Raw genomic sequence first — 16,209 nt, forward strand, 5'->3', positions numbered from 1 at the left:
TGCAATTCTACTTTTTATAATATTTATTAAGTAATTTGTATAATTTCTAGAGGATTAATTTTATTTTTAAAAAAAATTGATGTTACGAGATGACCGTAAAAGATGACCAAGGATAAATCTTATTAAGGAGAAGCCAGATTTTGCTTTTAAGTAATTAAATTTAGATGAAAAATTGGACTTCTTCCACAATCGCATGTTGATGTAGAGTTTCAATAAAACTTAATCCGCAAAATTTTTAATTTAGGATAAAATATTGCATCCAATTGATAAAGCATCTGGTTTGTTTTAATAATTAGCGGCCATATTTTAAAATGAACTTAGCCAGAGAAAACATTCATTAAAATATAATTTATTATTCAAAGAGAATGAGACTACACACGTTAAAAAATTCCTTATGAGCATCAGAACAAATCGATAATCTGATATTCGGCTTAGACGTAACTATTTATCTAAGTTATCATCAAAAAAAAAAAAAAAGTAGAAAAATAACACTTTTATACACAAATTCTTGCATTTTTTTTCTTTATATATATAGGAAACTCGATTATTAATTAATAAAATTGGCTTGTATACATCAATTAAGAAGGTTCATAAACCATGTTTTTTTTTTAAGTTTAAAGAATGTACTTGTATGCTTATTACATATATCAGCCTTTCTGACGACTTTTAATGCCTTTCTTAAAAATATATTTCTCTTCTCTTTGTCCAGCTACACCCATTTAGATTCTATTCACAAAAGTTAGCGTAGCACACATAAAAGTAAAATGAAGTGAATTAAGGACACCATAATTCACTTTACAGAATGAAATAGGCTCTTTTTTTCCTTCTCCAACTTCGACTCCTCAATGAGACGTCTAGCAGCTAAACTTATTTACACTTTAAGAAAAAAATTTATATATATATATATAATCACAACCGGGCTAAACATAGCATAAATATCTAACAGAAAAAAAGGGGGATTAATAATACTTCATGCACGTGTAGATCTATATAGCTCTAGTATAATATAGTAACCTGAATTTTGGCTAATTTCTGCTTTCCATCACGTATAAGCAGTACTTAATATGTTTAATACAAGGAATAATAATTAAAAAATTTCATGCAATAATTTAAGGGTAAAAATTTTACATCATTTCTGTGAAGTCCTATTATAATACACCTCTTAGGAAAATTGTTACGTGATAAAAACGACCGCCCAACGAATGGGGTCGACAATTTAAATAATTAAAATACAGAATAATTATCTTCGATAAGGCAGCTTTAAGTAGAGAGCGACAGAGTCGCTTTCATCCCGAACATAACAAAAGCTCTATTAGGTATTTAAAGACGAGATGACCAATGATATGAGGTCTTCAATTTGGCATCTCTTCTATCCCCTCTTCCATTTGTACCATAAATTCGGAACATCGTTAAGATATGCTCCAATTCCAATTCGTTAGCCTAAAACAAGAGAGATTTTTCAGTATTTTCTATATAAATGTATACTATTTATAGTATGCATTAAATATAATTTCAAGGAATATAAATAATTTAGTATAAACACTAGAAATCTACTCTACACATCAGTTTCTTCTCCTACATCCAGATCTTTAATTAAATTTCTATCTGGATATTTTTATGGTATACTCCTTACACTGTCGAGAACAACAGTGGACGAAATTGCTTCCAATCTATTATCCACAAAGCAATTATGTGTCTACCATCTGAAAGTTAGGTGCATCCTTGGAAGGTACACACACGAATACGATCCAATGATCATATTTATCCGGTTCTCGTGTGTCTCTCTACAGAATGCAAATATCTTCCATTTCAGAATTTTAGTAATTTATGATATATATATATATATTAATATTGGGAAGGCATTTCTTATAATAGCAAGGTGATTAAAAGTGTGGCAATTTCTCACCTGTAACAATTAGTAGACGTTTTCATGGATCAAAACCTGGCATGAAATGTCTGTAACCCTCGGCGCCAGTAAAGATGACATCCACCCAGATCCGCATCGATTCGGAGTTGGGAGCCACCAGATAGTAGAGCTGATCATCAGTTTTCACGCAAAAAGTAGAACGTGGGTTCGGGCTGCGAGATGAATGTTCGTGATCCACATATACTTCTTCGATGCACTAGAAAATAAGGTTTATCGATTTCATAACTGAATCACGATCTCTTCTATCTTATCTAAACGCGAATTTTTTCCCCTCCTCCTCCTATCCGAGTGTCAATGCACGAAAAAAATATCGAAAACAATGTCTGGAAGAATCGAAAATAATTATTTTCCCTATCCTACTGTAATTATTTCACGTATTGGGATTACTAACTAATCCACTTCTTGTTACGTAGGGTAATTACGAGAAACTGAACATTAGTGCCATTGAATTCGATTATAAACTCATCTAGCCGGATGTAAAACTTTATTGGGATTGGGATTTAAAGCTGTGTAACGTCACTGAATTTTTGGAAAACCAATAAAAGATGACCAGATAAGTTATTAGCGTGGCTAACGTAATCCTATCTCCCAAAGGAAGTTGAAAAAGCTAGGGATTGTCTCTAGATGGAGTTATCAGAGGAAGAAAATAATCTCGTGTGACATCGGATGCCCACTTAATGTATCCAATGTTTTGCACCCTCGCAACCAAGGGAGTCGTTTCTGGTAAAGATGGCTCTATTCTTTACACCGTTGGCCATTACGTTAGATTTACAGGACTATGGATAAATCAATTTAGAACGGATAATGAAGATGAAATGTCGCAGAAATAGCGGAAATTGTCTCACTCAGTCTAAATAGTTTATCTAGACACGTACCAGGACGTCTGTCGTAACCGGTTCGTGATCCGCATCCCCTCTCTCGGATCTACATCTCGCAAACAAATTTATATATATATATATTCTTCGAAATAAAATATAGGACTATCGATTTAAATAAGATTATTATTAAATTATAAATTAAATATAATTTTCTGTAAAGTCATTCATGAATTAAAAATATGCTGGAAAGGAGTAGAAAAACTTCCTAGTTTTGAGATACTTAAAACTTTCTCTATTTATAAAACGTCGTTACATTTTGGATTCGCACATGTAGCAAATTTTGGCCATTTCCAAGGTCGTTATGAAAAGATTTAATCTTTCTAAATATACCAGTAAAAAAGAAGAAAAAATTTCAAAACTCACCTGGAATGTTATTCCATCTTTTAGTTTATTTTCGGACCGATCCGAGTAGAACACTAATGTTTTCTGACGTCGATCGAATACCACCCAACGTTTTTTCCAGCTTCTCCATCTTCCAGTCAAAACTTGGAGATATCCTTTGCAGGTGGAAGTGGTGATGTCAACGTGGTGACACAAGACTATTTGGTGGCCCGCCGATTCGATGTGTCTACGAAGATCGATATCGCCTCCTCTTACTGGTAGATAGCGCGTTAAAGGGCGCTGAAATGAAAATAAACATATTTAACCCCCCTCGACCAGGTAACTAATGCTTATGGCCAACAATTTTGCTAATTATAAACTTGGCAATCTGAAAGACGAAAATAGCTTAATAAGCTAGTAATGGTAGTGTGCAGGCAGTGAATTAAAGGACAATGTTAATCGTCTCATACTTTGATGATTGCTCGATCCGAAGCGATAGTAAAACTTATCTCGCTGTTTGATCTTCTTTCAGAGAAGAGAAATTGCTAGCTGAGACCATTGGCACACACTAAGTTAGTATGCCTTCGAGTAATTGAGAGTGACTTGCTTTCTTTTTCCTTCTTTTTCTTCACCAGAAGTGATCACAACTTTAAACACACCGAACAGCTTTGCTTAATAAAGGTGAACTTTGGAAACGTTACAGCTTTCAGACCACCCTTCTTATCGGCTTCCTAACTTCTAAAAGAATTTATAAAGACCAATATAATATACCTGTGCATTCCTGTTCTTCCTTTCGCCCGCATCTTCGTTTTGACTTTTGTCGTAATCGATGCAGCTATCATCTGGATTAGCAATGACCAACGATTCTCTTCTGGTTTTCCCCTAAAATAATAAAAATAATAATAACAATAAATTTTATTATTAACTGCATCGTTTCCTCTACATTTTTACATTTAATGATCATCACTCGGACGTCTAGACGAGAGCAAAGGTTGGCCCTTCTCTTCTACTAATGGTATTACTTCGGATGTTAGAAGAATCCTAACAGTAAGAGCCAAATGAAGATAAAATGGAAAGGTTTAATGTCGAGTGGAGAAGTTATCCGAGGCAATATTCTACGATATATTTTAAAAGCTGTCAGTAGAGCCATTAATTATGCCAAAGGATAAACGAAACAAAAAAAGAGTAAAGTCAGCTTTTTTCTTATCGAAGAACACTTTCTTGTAAATTTTTATAAATGTACCGAGACGACGTTTTTCGATTAGGAATTCTTCTCGAGTTTTTCGACTTTTAAGATTTTCTTCGCACCTGGCCACCGTACTAAAAGTAGCATATCGTAATTCTGTAAGCGTTACTTAATCGAAAAACTTGTGCCAAGAGGGGGTGATTCGAATATTTCTCACATACGTTAAGACGTATAAAGCTCCTATTTAAGTTTCAAAGATAGAAAGTGACAAAATAATGGCTTAATGCCATTAGATAAAAGTGATACAATTTTGTTTCCCGTAATTCGAAGATGCAAGACGGAAGTCGAAGGTTTAGTAATGACCCGATTAATTGTCCATATTAAAGACAATAAACAAATATTTTTAACGGGTTTGGCAATTGGGATAGATCTTTAATAAAACTAGAAAATGATTATAAAACTTATCTTTCTCACTTTACCGTTAATATAATTAGATAATTAAAGCAAATGAAATTGTTAGAGTAATGTTAAGCGCATTAGGAATAGTACCTTAACGCAGTAATACCGTTAGTACTGTTGTAGTGGAATGCAGTGAGAGCTTATTACGAACATGTAAATCTTAACGCACTTTACCAATCGACTCAAAGGTCAAGAGAACTTCTCTAACAGACTTTTGCCACGAAGTTTTCTCCGAATCTACAGAGATTTGAATAATTCCCTCTGATAATACAATTAAACGTAGTGCGACTCGACCTACAGCGCTTTAACTTATCCTATACGGATAGATTTAATTTCCTAGTCACAACAACGACGGCCTTTTCATCGGCCTACCGTTAAGTACTCAAGAGAATTGGCTTTGTCCACGTTGACAATTTATCCGACAGTCATGCCTCCGTATCGCTGACAGATTAATGCATACAAGAGCCGCTTAATAGCGAAAAATTCGTTTTGAACGTTGGGAACCATAAGCTATTTTCTTGAATTTCAAATGCTTTAAGTTGTTGTATGTGTTATGAAGATATAAACTGAATGAGCTATAAGTAAAACTTGATTTATCTTGAGCAGTTGAGAGATGGGAAATTTAAACTTGGTATAGAACAGTGTCCAGTAATATTTGAAAATAATTAATTTAATCTTCATTTATTCTTAAGTTGTTTAAAAATATAACAGCCTGAGCGACTTGTTAAACTCAGAATAAGGATATCTATCCACATTTTTAGTCCTCCAACGGACAGTCATTAAAATATTATAGAATCGATATCATGAAGATCGCGAGAGACGATCTTGGAAATCATTTTATCAAATTTGTTTCCTTTACTAAATTACATAAAAATTATACTTTCAATTAAAGTCTATCGGACCAATTTAAATGTATAAATTAAATATAAATCACAAATCACGTAATGATCCTTAGACACTTCTACGTCTAACAAAACGTCCAATCGAAAGTATCCTGGTTACAACTTTGAATTTTGATACGGATATTTTCGTAAGAAAATTCTCAATTTGAAAACATGAAAGGAAACACTTAACAATATGTCCTTAAGAAATTGTTTAAACAACAGTCAAATACGTTAAAACTCTGGTATGCTATTCCCGATATTCTCTTAGGAGGAGGAGAACACTAAGAGAAAATCAATAAGAACCTGATATAAAGATCTTAAGGGGTATGAGAGAAATGGACGAAAGCCCGACTTAAGCTTAACTTGGTAAGAAATTCGCGTAATGGAACTTTTCCACGGTGCCAATCCAATTATTAAAAAATAAACAAGCAAAGAAAAAGGTACAAAACAAATAATAATTATTTATCTTCTAACTTTATTATTGATTTTCTATGATAAATGCGCCTGGCCGGAAACGGGAGAGTGCCCCGTTCCTACCTTTAATGGGGATGACCTACCTTACCTGGCGGAGGATCGTATCCTTCGCTAACTAACCAAAGAAAAATTTAATTCGAGAGCGCCAAAGGGCAACTACAAATGCAATCTAACGTGGACAATCGATAACCGGTAATAAGCAGCAAGGTGCCTCTTCCATTCTGCAAATGAGATCTGCAGATGCCCAATTCGCCCAGAAGCACCCATACCAGAAGCGACCAAAGTATGTACGATGTAATGTAAGTTATGGAAATTTTTTAAAAAAATATTTTAGTGATTTGAAAGAATCGCTTCGAATTTCCCTATTCCATATACTAAAATCTAGAACGTCTGAACTTTTTAAAGATTTATGAGGTTCTTTCATTTGCCAATTTCGTCTCATACAGGTTATATAAGTCTAAACAAAGCAGGATCCTTTGCCAGAAAGATGACGAAGTAGCAGTAAACAATCCGACATCTTTTCTAACGGGTGGGGTGGATCGACCTTTCCTCCTGTAAATTAACCCCTCTCTCGCTTTTACTGATGGTAGATTCGATTTAAAAATTTAATCGACGGATGTTTACGCGACTCAGCGGCCGGAAAATTATATGTTTATGTAAATGGAGGGGGTTTTTGCAAGGCCGATCGAGTAGCAATTCCCCCTCCGACCGCTACTTAAATGATTGAAGCTTTAAATGAAAGTGGTTTGGTTTGGCGGTGCGGTCTATAATCGATTCGACATCTGGCCAGCCACCTTAATGAGGCAGGGTCATCAATCTCGAGGGAGGAAAGCGCGCTTATCATTTATCATCCCTTTCAACCGGTTCATTTTCGAATCTGGATCGAAAGATCCCGATTAGACATTAATACCTCCAGTTCCGTAATTAAGTAAGGCAGCTCTACTCAAAGGATAATCTTTTAATTCGCCACTCGTCACTCTGCGTTTAATTAAGCACTTCGATTTAATCGACTCGTTCCTGATTTTCCTACTTTTTTTTTTAACGTATCGACTGAGAACGAACTAGAATTTCCCAACGCCATTATCGAAGAGAATTTGGCAACGTTTAAATAGATAATAAAAGATTATCGAGTGAAGTTTAACCGCCTTTATCAATGGCCGCTTAACACTTCCTCGCAGCAGTTTACATTCGATCCCAAATCTAGTTTTCTAACGTCGCTAGAGAGCCAGAAGATCTCAATTCTTAAAGAATGTAAGCGCTTGTAACTAGATCGAAGAAATGATACGTGCATCTAGCTGTATAGGCTCTACAATAGATCCAGTTTCTCTTTTATCTATAATAAATTGCGCGTGTTGCAGCCTAGATTTTTATTTGACGTTGGTTGCATCAATATGAAACAAAAATACTCTTTCTTCGTAAGAGGTTCGTCATTTTATTGGAGAATTAATATTTTGTTTATTGTAAGTAACGTTACGAAAATCGTACCAGTCCAGAAGATGGGTTTTGTGGATCATCTCGAGAGGTCCGATTTAATATCCGAAAGTAACAAGTTAAAATTGAAAAAAAAGAGCAAAAGCAAACAACGTTACTTGGGGGAATAACAGGAGCTTAGCTACTTATTTGACACCGGAATATAACCGATTCGAACATGTGAACGGGATGTAGTCTGTTGCTGCTCATCACTTTTCAGCTGTCGAGTAATGAACTTTCAATCCCCATCGGCCTGTAGCTTCGGTTACTACAGCAAACTGGTGATAGATAGCGTAGCTTCTAACCGTCCCCGGAGCATAGCTCCTCCACCGCATCCCGGAGGAGCGCGGCTACGCAAGTAAAGAACCGAATTTTCCATTCTCGACTCGATCCGAGTCGAGAGAGCGTCACGAGTGACTTCCATTTCCCTTTCATCAGTGCAAAAAGACACAATTTTTGCGCCATTTACAGATTTGTTTTTCGAAAATAGCGAGGAAGATAAAAAATTTATAAAAAAAAGAAGACAGAGTTGCAACTATTCAGACAAATGAAACATTCTGAATATTTCCACGTGTCCGGGATGATGGTTATTAATATAAAGTCTTTCCTTTCGTATCAGCAGCGAGTACACTTTCGTAATTTTCCAGCAAAGTCGTTATGGAAGTCGGGTGAACGGTGTAGACTGTGTAACGTGTAGCTTTGCCTTTTATTTTTTATTATTTTTTTTTCTTCCTGAAAGAAAGCTCTGACCGCTCGTAAATCTATTCGACTTCCAAACAGATATAGCCAGACGTAAAATATTGCCAGAGATTGCGGAAACGTCGAAAAGGCGCATGTTTACAACTCCACTCCTTTTACGACTTTCCAAGATTTAGGAGTGTCGAATATGATTTGTAAACTATGAGTTCAGATGTCGGTGGAGATGCCAAAACGATTACCGTGTGTCAAACTTTTGTTTCTCCTTGTCTAAAATATAAAAGCGGGAATGCTTTTAATTCTATAATTTAATTCGGTTTACCGTTAATTTGACGAGTTTAGATCCCGGTTGATTAGATAATCAGATTATTAAACCCTCATAGGGATGCTTTGTCGTCTACAAAATCCTAGAGGCACGAACTTAATCCATTTGCAGGATCGGGAATAAAGCGTTTAACATATAATTAATTAATTAACACCTCATTGGATTTAAATTACTTAACCGGCTAAATGATGATGATGGTAACCGTAATGAACTCACCATTTTTCCATTTCGAAAAAAATAAACCATAAAAATGATGAGGAATTCGGCGCGTGCATTACTCCTACCCCCCAGAGACTATTCGCAAACATGACACGTAGAAGCGAGTCGGGCACACAACCCTTCGATAAGATCGCTGAACTCGGTTTCCGTTAACTCTTATCAGGGATCCTGATCCTGGCCGATAATTTAGGATAAAATAGCGATGTGATACGGCTAATGGATATCGGAATGTATCCTTGGGCCAACAGTTTCTCCCGCTATAAGTCGAGAATAAAATCCTCCAGGGTAGATTTACCAGAAGTTTATAATAAGGGTGAGCTCTGGGTGAAAAAGTTGCGATAATCCTCAAACTTACTTTTCTTATCTTTATCATTTACAAACTTCTAATACTGAATATTTTTTTCTTTCTTATTTTTCTTTTCGTACCTCCAAGCGAACGTCACACAAAAATAAATACAATTATCTAGGGATTCTCTGTTTTACATCGTGTTACACATATTATATGGCAGAAGAAATAGTCTAGTTCACCCGATATGACATTTATAGATAATCCGTTCATCTTTTCCTGAATTAGTTTCTCTCTTCTGTATCTGTGGGCGATAGTAAAGTAGCTGTTAATGCGGTGTTATTAATGTTTGAACAAAGCAACTTCTATGTAAGCTCCTTCTTCCTTTAGTACAACACACAGAATGATAACTAAGAGGAGAAAGTTGTTAACCGACAGCTATTAATTCAAAAATTCCGAATTCTTCAGCTAAATTTAACTGTGTTTATTTTAAACTCTTAGGTTTTGCAGTAGGAAATCTGTTAAAATTTAAAGAAAAACCGATCTTTTCCTTTACCTTCTCGAAGTTCTTGCCACTAATCTGGCAGCAAAAACATGACAAAAGAAAAAAATTAAAGTGCCTCCTAGAAAGAGAGTAACGTAAACAATTAACCAATAAGATATATGGCGAACTAAAGTTTTAAAATACTCTAACATGAAGTGCACTTTATTACACCAACACTTTTGTCAAGATGGAGACATATCTACACAAGGTAGACATTCTCCGTTAGATACAGATAACTGTATCATCTCCCAGAGAGCAATCAATGAACGTCAACTCGGTGCAGGTGTCACAGATAACACACGTTTGTAAATAAAGGAAAAATCTCCGGAGAATCTCCCATCTTTGTCTTATAAATTTGATACAATTTCGCATTTTGAAGAGAAGAATGCACGAAAAGAAAGAGAGATTCGAGAGCACGACGATGAAATTCCACGAAGAAAACACGAAACAGGATAATAGAATTGAGTTGCTTCCTCTTCCCAGCATCCAACTATCTCTAACATTATCATTAATAAATTTTGTTCGTGGCTAAATACGGTCAGAATTAACCTAAAAATTGGGTATTAACGTTAAAAAACATCCTGTTAAGAAACGATTATTTTTAAAATTATCGGTAGCGGCATCGAATGATGTGTTGCATCGTACCGAGAAAGAGCATTGTGTAAGAGTTGCAACGCTCTTTATTTTTAATATCCGTTCTTCCCGGTACTCTTATTTTTAGATGTAATCCTGCTCCTGAAAGATATTCTCCAGCAACGTTTAAGGATATTGCACCATTCCCGAATACCACATTTTGTTTTTCCGCATCATTTTACAACTGTAAAAGTCTGGAAAAGCTGTTTTTACATAGAAATTCTTTGTAAGAAAAGCTAGAAAACTAGGAGAAAAACTCCCGAAAAAGCACATGTAAAAGCTATTAAACAATCCTCTCCTCTTTTTTACAATAAGGAGCACTAAAGAAAATTGCTTAATTTACGAAAAGAATTAGTGATATAGAAATTAATCCTTGTTTTTTATTTAATATAACGTCCAGTCACTATTATGCTTTTGAACCCGAGAAAAAACCAGCCATTTATCACCTCTCAAAATTAAATTTAGGAGGTGATAAACAAAGGTAAGGTAAATTATCTTTCTTCGCCTCCAGGTTAATTTTAACCGTCGCTAAACATTAAGCAGAAATCCTTGGAAAAAGCATTGTTAGCGAAAAACAAAAAGAAAAAAAGGGAGGATGTTGCAGCACCTTAAGTTGATTTTGGACGTCTGCCAGGACCAAACGATTTTGACTAGACATTGACGAATGCTCATATTAGAGAAACAAAGTGGAAGAGGTATTAGAAGAGTTAATACAGGTTGTGGGCTTTCGTGTCTAGGGAGCGATGAGACACGCAACGACCGGTCTAAATGCCTCAAAACTGGTCCGAGTCGCCATTATGAGGACTCTTTCCTCATCCTGCGTGGATTTAAGCGGCTCCCCTTTCTCGACATTAAGCCGCTATCTGCCTCATTACATCACAACTCGGACGAGGTCTTAGTCTAATTACCGTCCACATAAACAGATGAACTGTCTTGTAAACGGATAGCTCAAGTTGTTTATCTCCTGTTATCTGCGCTAAGATAGATATTCCCTCTTTTACTTAACACATAAGAGTAAAATAACGAAATTTTTAAAGAAAACATTAACTTAAGTATCGATTGTACATCATCCTCGTTATCAGATCAAACGGGATGAAGGTTATCTAATAATCTCCCGCATCCCAGTTTTGTTATCCGTAACAATGACATCCTCGTCTAGTGGATAAATACCACGCAACAAGCTACGAAATATATATATATATTTGCATACTTTCACGAAAAAGATTCACGTATCTTATCGGGGGTAGATAAATATTTTGCATCAGATAGAGCGTTTAAACGTGAGATATAAACGTAATCATCTATTTTTAGAAATGGAAATCTTTCGCAATGGATTAAAGAACTCTTCCAAAATGTTTAAAGTTAATTAAATAGCTGGTATGTCTGCCAACACTTTAGTGAAATGCGATTCAAAGAATGAGATAATTTAAATGTAATTATAAGGGTATCGTTAACTTAAAAAAAAAAACACTTCTTTATTTAGAAGTTTTAATGCTAAAAAAAAAAAGAAAATCACTATGACGCTCTTCTCTTAATTTATAAAGACACTATAACACGTAACAGATACTAATTGCCTTACACGCGATATTTTTCTGCATAAACAAACTAGAACCACACACGTAACTACTGTTATTCACCAAAATACAGTATTTTGTATAGAAAATGCCAGCTGCGCCTTCTCTAAGGCAAATCTGGTTTAACGTCCTATTAAAAAAAAAACAAACGAACGAACAAAAAAAAAATGCTAATTTTAAATAATAAAACACGATGCTATTGTCGAATAGGGACAGAACTATTCTCGCGGCTAAGAGGATTGATGACAAAAGCGATAAAGGGTTATAAAAGTATTATCGCGTAGAAGAGTGTAGATACTCGAATCTTATTCGGAGCTGACAGATTATGTGCCATATAACAAATCTAAAAGCGGCTTATAAATCCGGAAACTGCATGATTATATCGCGTACAATAACGTATAAATGCGAAGTATAAAACACGAGTAAGATTTTCCTCTCATTCTCCAGTCTATATTACACTTACGAGGACGATAATTTTTCTAGCTTTTTTTTTTTAATCTATATTTTTGGGAAATTTCTCTTTCGCTCTATCATTAACGAAGTAAGAATTGTAATAAAAAACCCGAATTCGGTTTTATGGTTTGAATAATCTCATAAAAATGCACGCATATTAATCGCTTTGAGGATAACCGAGCGAACAAAGGAAGTAGAGAAACATCCCAAAAACTCTAATTTTCCGAGTTACATCTTCCGTTATCGAAGTCAAACCGAATTTTCTACGATAATCTGTATCATCTCGGGATCATAAACCAATGTTCTCTTTATATCGAAACCGGATAGAGCTTTAAAAACAGAAATATCACGAAAATTGCTCGTTTCTCGAAAAAAATTCCAGATTAAAAAGCTGAAAAATATCTTTACCTGTTTATGATGTTGAGGTCGTTTGGTTTGTTTTTTAATCCTGATAACATAACCCATCAGAATGGCAGACATGTTATCCCTTTTAGAGACAAGTCACATCTGAGTCAACAGAAGATCGAGAGGATATAAAAATAGAATCGGGGATGAGGAAAAAAGGGTTATAGGGAGTGTCTAACAACCGCGAGGGTGGGTCGACGTCAAATCTATTCATCCACTTCTCCGTTTTAAAAAAATTTGATTCGACGTCCCACTTCGTCGGCTTATGCATGATTTATTTAAACACGTGGCCTGAATAGTAAGTATTTGGGAAGGTGGTCCAAACTAAACATTAGAAGAGCCCACCTGCAGCGACTCATCCATTCACAAATGTAATAACCATCAATTTTACTTTTTCCAACGTGACACTTTTCTGTAATGATCTCATTCGTGTTAAACTCGATAATTTACTTTACTGTTTATCATTACACCATTCTTAATGGAGTAAAAATATATATAATTAATAAATTTAAAAGCAAAATTTAAAAGCAAAAAAAAAAAAAAAAAAACACTTCCTTTCCAGTAACTACAATAATATGTTACTCAGTTGGCCCACATAACCCAACCTTCACCCGAATTCAACCATTCATTGAAAACTAAGAATATTATCGGTATGTAGGTTGCACGTTTCCAAAAAATAACCCATCCTTAAAGCATAACTACCTTTTCTCTGGGTTTTAAACTCCTCCGACCTTCGTTCACAGGAATAGCAGTGTAATTCTTAAACAAAGAAGTTTCGACAATTGTTTTCCTCTATTGTAAATCCTAGCAATACGACCCCTTTACCATACTTAGAAGTGCAACACCGAACCCTTTTGTCCGACCTTTGTCGAAACTTCTCATAGAGGTCAAACAAAAGTAAAGATATGAAATTCTTCGATCCAGTAAGCGAAACAAAAGAATATCGATTTTGATCAAAGTCGAATATTCAAAAAGTTTATGAACATCTCAGAAAGATAACGCAAATAGATAAAAGAAGACAAAAGAATGTTTCCTTTTTATTTATTTTTTTTTCTTCTTTCTTCTTCCCCTTTTCTGCAGATAAGCGGAGCCAAGGTTTTGATAACCAAGAAAAATAAAATGCAAACGTGTTCATTAGACTTGTTAAAGAATTACACAAGTTAAACAATCAAATAAATATCTATATTTTAAATATATAAATATGTATTTTATAAAACAGCTTATAGGATGATTTTTTTTTCGTTTGTTAATGTAGCATTTTCTGATCAAGTTATGTCTAATAAATTCTATCTAATAAATATTTTTGTTTGTGTTTACCTGTTTTAAACAACCAAATAAATAAATTATGCAAATATTCGCTGTCGGAATGACGCGACTTCCTGCTCGAAATAAAGAAAAACTTTTAGATTAAAAAAAACGCTTGCTCCGATAGAAAAATCAAGAAGTTTTTGATAAATCCAGATAACTAAAACTCTTATTTCAACCGTGAAGAAAGCATAAAAACTACAACTTGTAATTCGTTGGCAGACAGAAGTAAGAAGAGGGAGAGACAGGGGGGACGTCAGAGTAAAAAAGGAAAAAGTTGGATTTAAGAAACAAGCTGTTGCTTTTCTTAACGCTCAGTCGCTTTCCATCATTCCTTCTGTTCCATTGACCCCGCATTTTATAGAAGGGAAAAGATTCGCTGAAAAAGATCTACTAAGAAAGCCTCCAGACATACTAAATCCCTAAGTAATCCTCTGTTCCCTCACCATTTCTTGTCAAGTGTTTGTTTCGTATAAATTTCAGTCTGACGAAGCAATAAGGTGTTTACTGATATCGGTTATCTAGTAAACCCATCAAACCCTAACCTATCTGCTCAGATAAATGTAAGATTAGTTTTCTAAGTATCATTATGATAAAGTTAATTCCTGGATGTTTATTTCGTATTTTGAGCGAAAAACCTACAGAAAAAAAAATTATATTTGAGAAACGTTACACAAAAATATTAAGAGCGAGTGAGTCACAAAATCGTCACGCTACCAACCAGAGCGATAAAAATACTCTGGAAGGAGGAGGAGGATTTCGGAATCCTGGATGAGAAAATTTAAACCTAGTAGAAAATCCGCCCACTTCAACTTTAGAGATTGTTGCCAACCCGTTTTGCCACCATTTTTGGTTTAAAAAAAAAAAATCCATCTTACACTCGAAAACAAATATGACCCCTGCCAAGGCGACTTTTCCTTTCAACTCCACTGTCTCGAGGAGAAGCAAACTTTTGCTACTTTTTTAAAATTGCCATAAATAAAGTAAAATGTTTTAAAAAATAATTTTAATTTGTTAAAAATTACAAATTTATAAACGCTTAAGATTATTATTATTAATTTAAATTTACCAACTTGAAATAAATAAATAAATAAATATATGATTTATCTTTTTCTCTCTCTCTCTCTCCTTTTTTTTTCATTCTGAATAAAAGGATGATGACTGGAAGATGGAAAAATCGGATTTATCTTGGATGAAAGAATCACTTATTCAGTTTTTTGATTAACCCGAAGAGAAGATGGAGACATAATTCTGTCACGAGATCCACCAAATCAATCAGATTCGACCAGAGAAATGACATCGAATATCAGAATCATGATGCTTCTATTTACTAAGAACATCAAATGGGAATTTAATGTCAAGCTTGAGCCATATACTTAATATAACGTCAACAGGAACATTTTTAAATCTCTTTTTTAAGACTTTTTGAACGATTAAATATCACTTTTCCGCCCGAGTTTTGTTATTGTATATCACTTAATTTTTCCCTTTATTGTTTATCATCAACTTGTGACGCTATCCGATTCCGAAATATTACATTTTTAGATTTTTTTTTTTTAAGGAATAAAATTGGGAAGCGAAAATAAAATAAAATAACACAAAATATAAAAATTAAAATTCTTAACATATTCAAGATTTTCCCTTTCTTACACAGTATAAATACTGAATACAATAAGAGAAGGGAGATCTTCCAAGTTATCGATTCTTGTCATTTTTAGGAGGTATGTTAAACGATAAAGAGCAATTACGATGCTTGTTCTTCTAAAAATATCTGAACTTCGATGATTCAGTGATTTTTATCTTTCTTGCTTCGACATAATGAGAACTTTCCTACGCAGCTTGTCTTTATTCATTTAAACTACTTACCAGCTTTGGTTGAAGCCAAAGTTTAATATTCACCGGAGAAAGGAAGAAAACTTTAGTTTATACATGGCGCCATCTTTTGCAAGAAAGTTTTAATATATTTTTTCCCTTCAAAATTATTATTTAAATCATTAAAAGTTTATAAACAGAGAGAGAGAGAGAGAGAGTGAGTGAGAGAAGTAATCATCTTTATTACTTTTGATAACAGCTTTACGGTAAATCATTTTGATCTCTTGATCTTCTGTGGTTATTTAGTTGTAATGATTAATCGTAACCAATGATAAACATATTCATTTTTCCTGTTATT

At 34.4% G+C, this 16,209-nt stretch overlaps 1 protein-coding gene across 8 annotated transcripts in view; it reads right to left on the bottom strand.

The window, feature by feature from the left end:
* Nucleotides 1–333: 333 nt before the first annotated feature.
* Nucleotides 334–16,209, bottom strand: part of LOC136984765 (pleckstrin homology-like domain family B member 1) — a 32,050-nt gene continuing 16,174 nt past the window's right edge. For all 8 annotated transcript variants that reach the window (XM_067281881.1, XM_067281883.1, XM_067281882.1 and 5 more), the window contains 4 exons: nt 3,898–4,008; nt 3,169–3,426; nt 1,907–2,123; nt 334–1,440 (listed from right to left, as the gene is read on the bottom strand). In XM_067281881.1, coding sequence (XP_067137982.1) covers nt 1,929–2,123; nt 3,169–3,426; nt 3,898–4,008 — 564 coding nt within the window. In that variant the 3' untranslated portion in view covers nt 334–1,440; nt 1,907–1,928. The remainder of the gene's footprint in view (nt 1,441–1,906; nt 2,124–3,168; nt 3,427–3,897; nt 4,009–16,209) is intronic.

The sequence above is a fragment of the Centruroides vittatus genome, unplaced genomic scaffold (genome assembly GCF_030686945.1).
Source record: "Centruroides vittatus isolate TY-2023 unplaced genomic scaffold, ASM3068694v2 contig_927, whole genome shotgun sequence".
NCBI lineage: Eukaryota > Metazoa > Arthropoda > Arachnida > Scorpiones > Buthidae > Centruroides > Centruroides vittatus.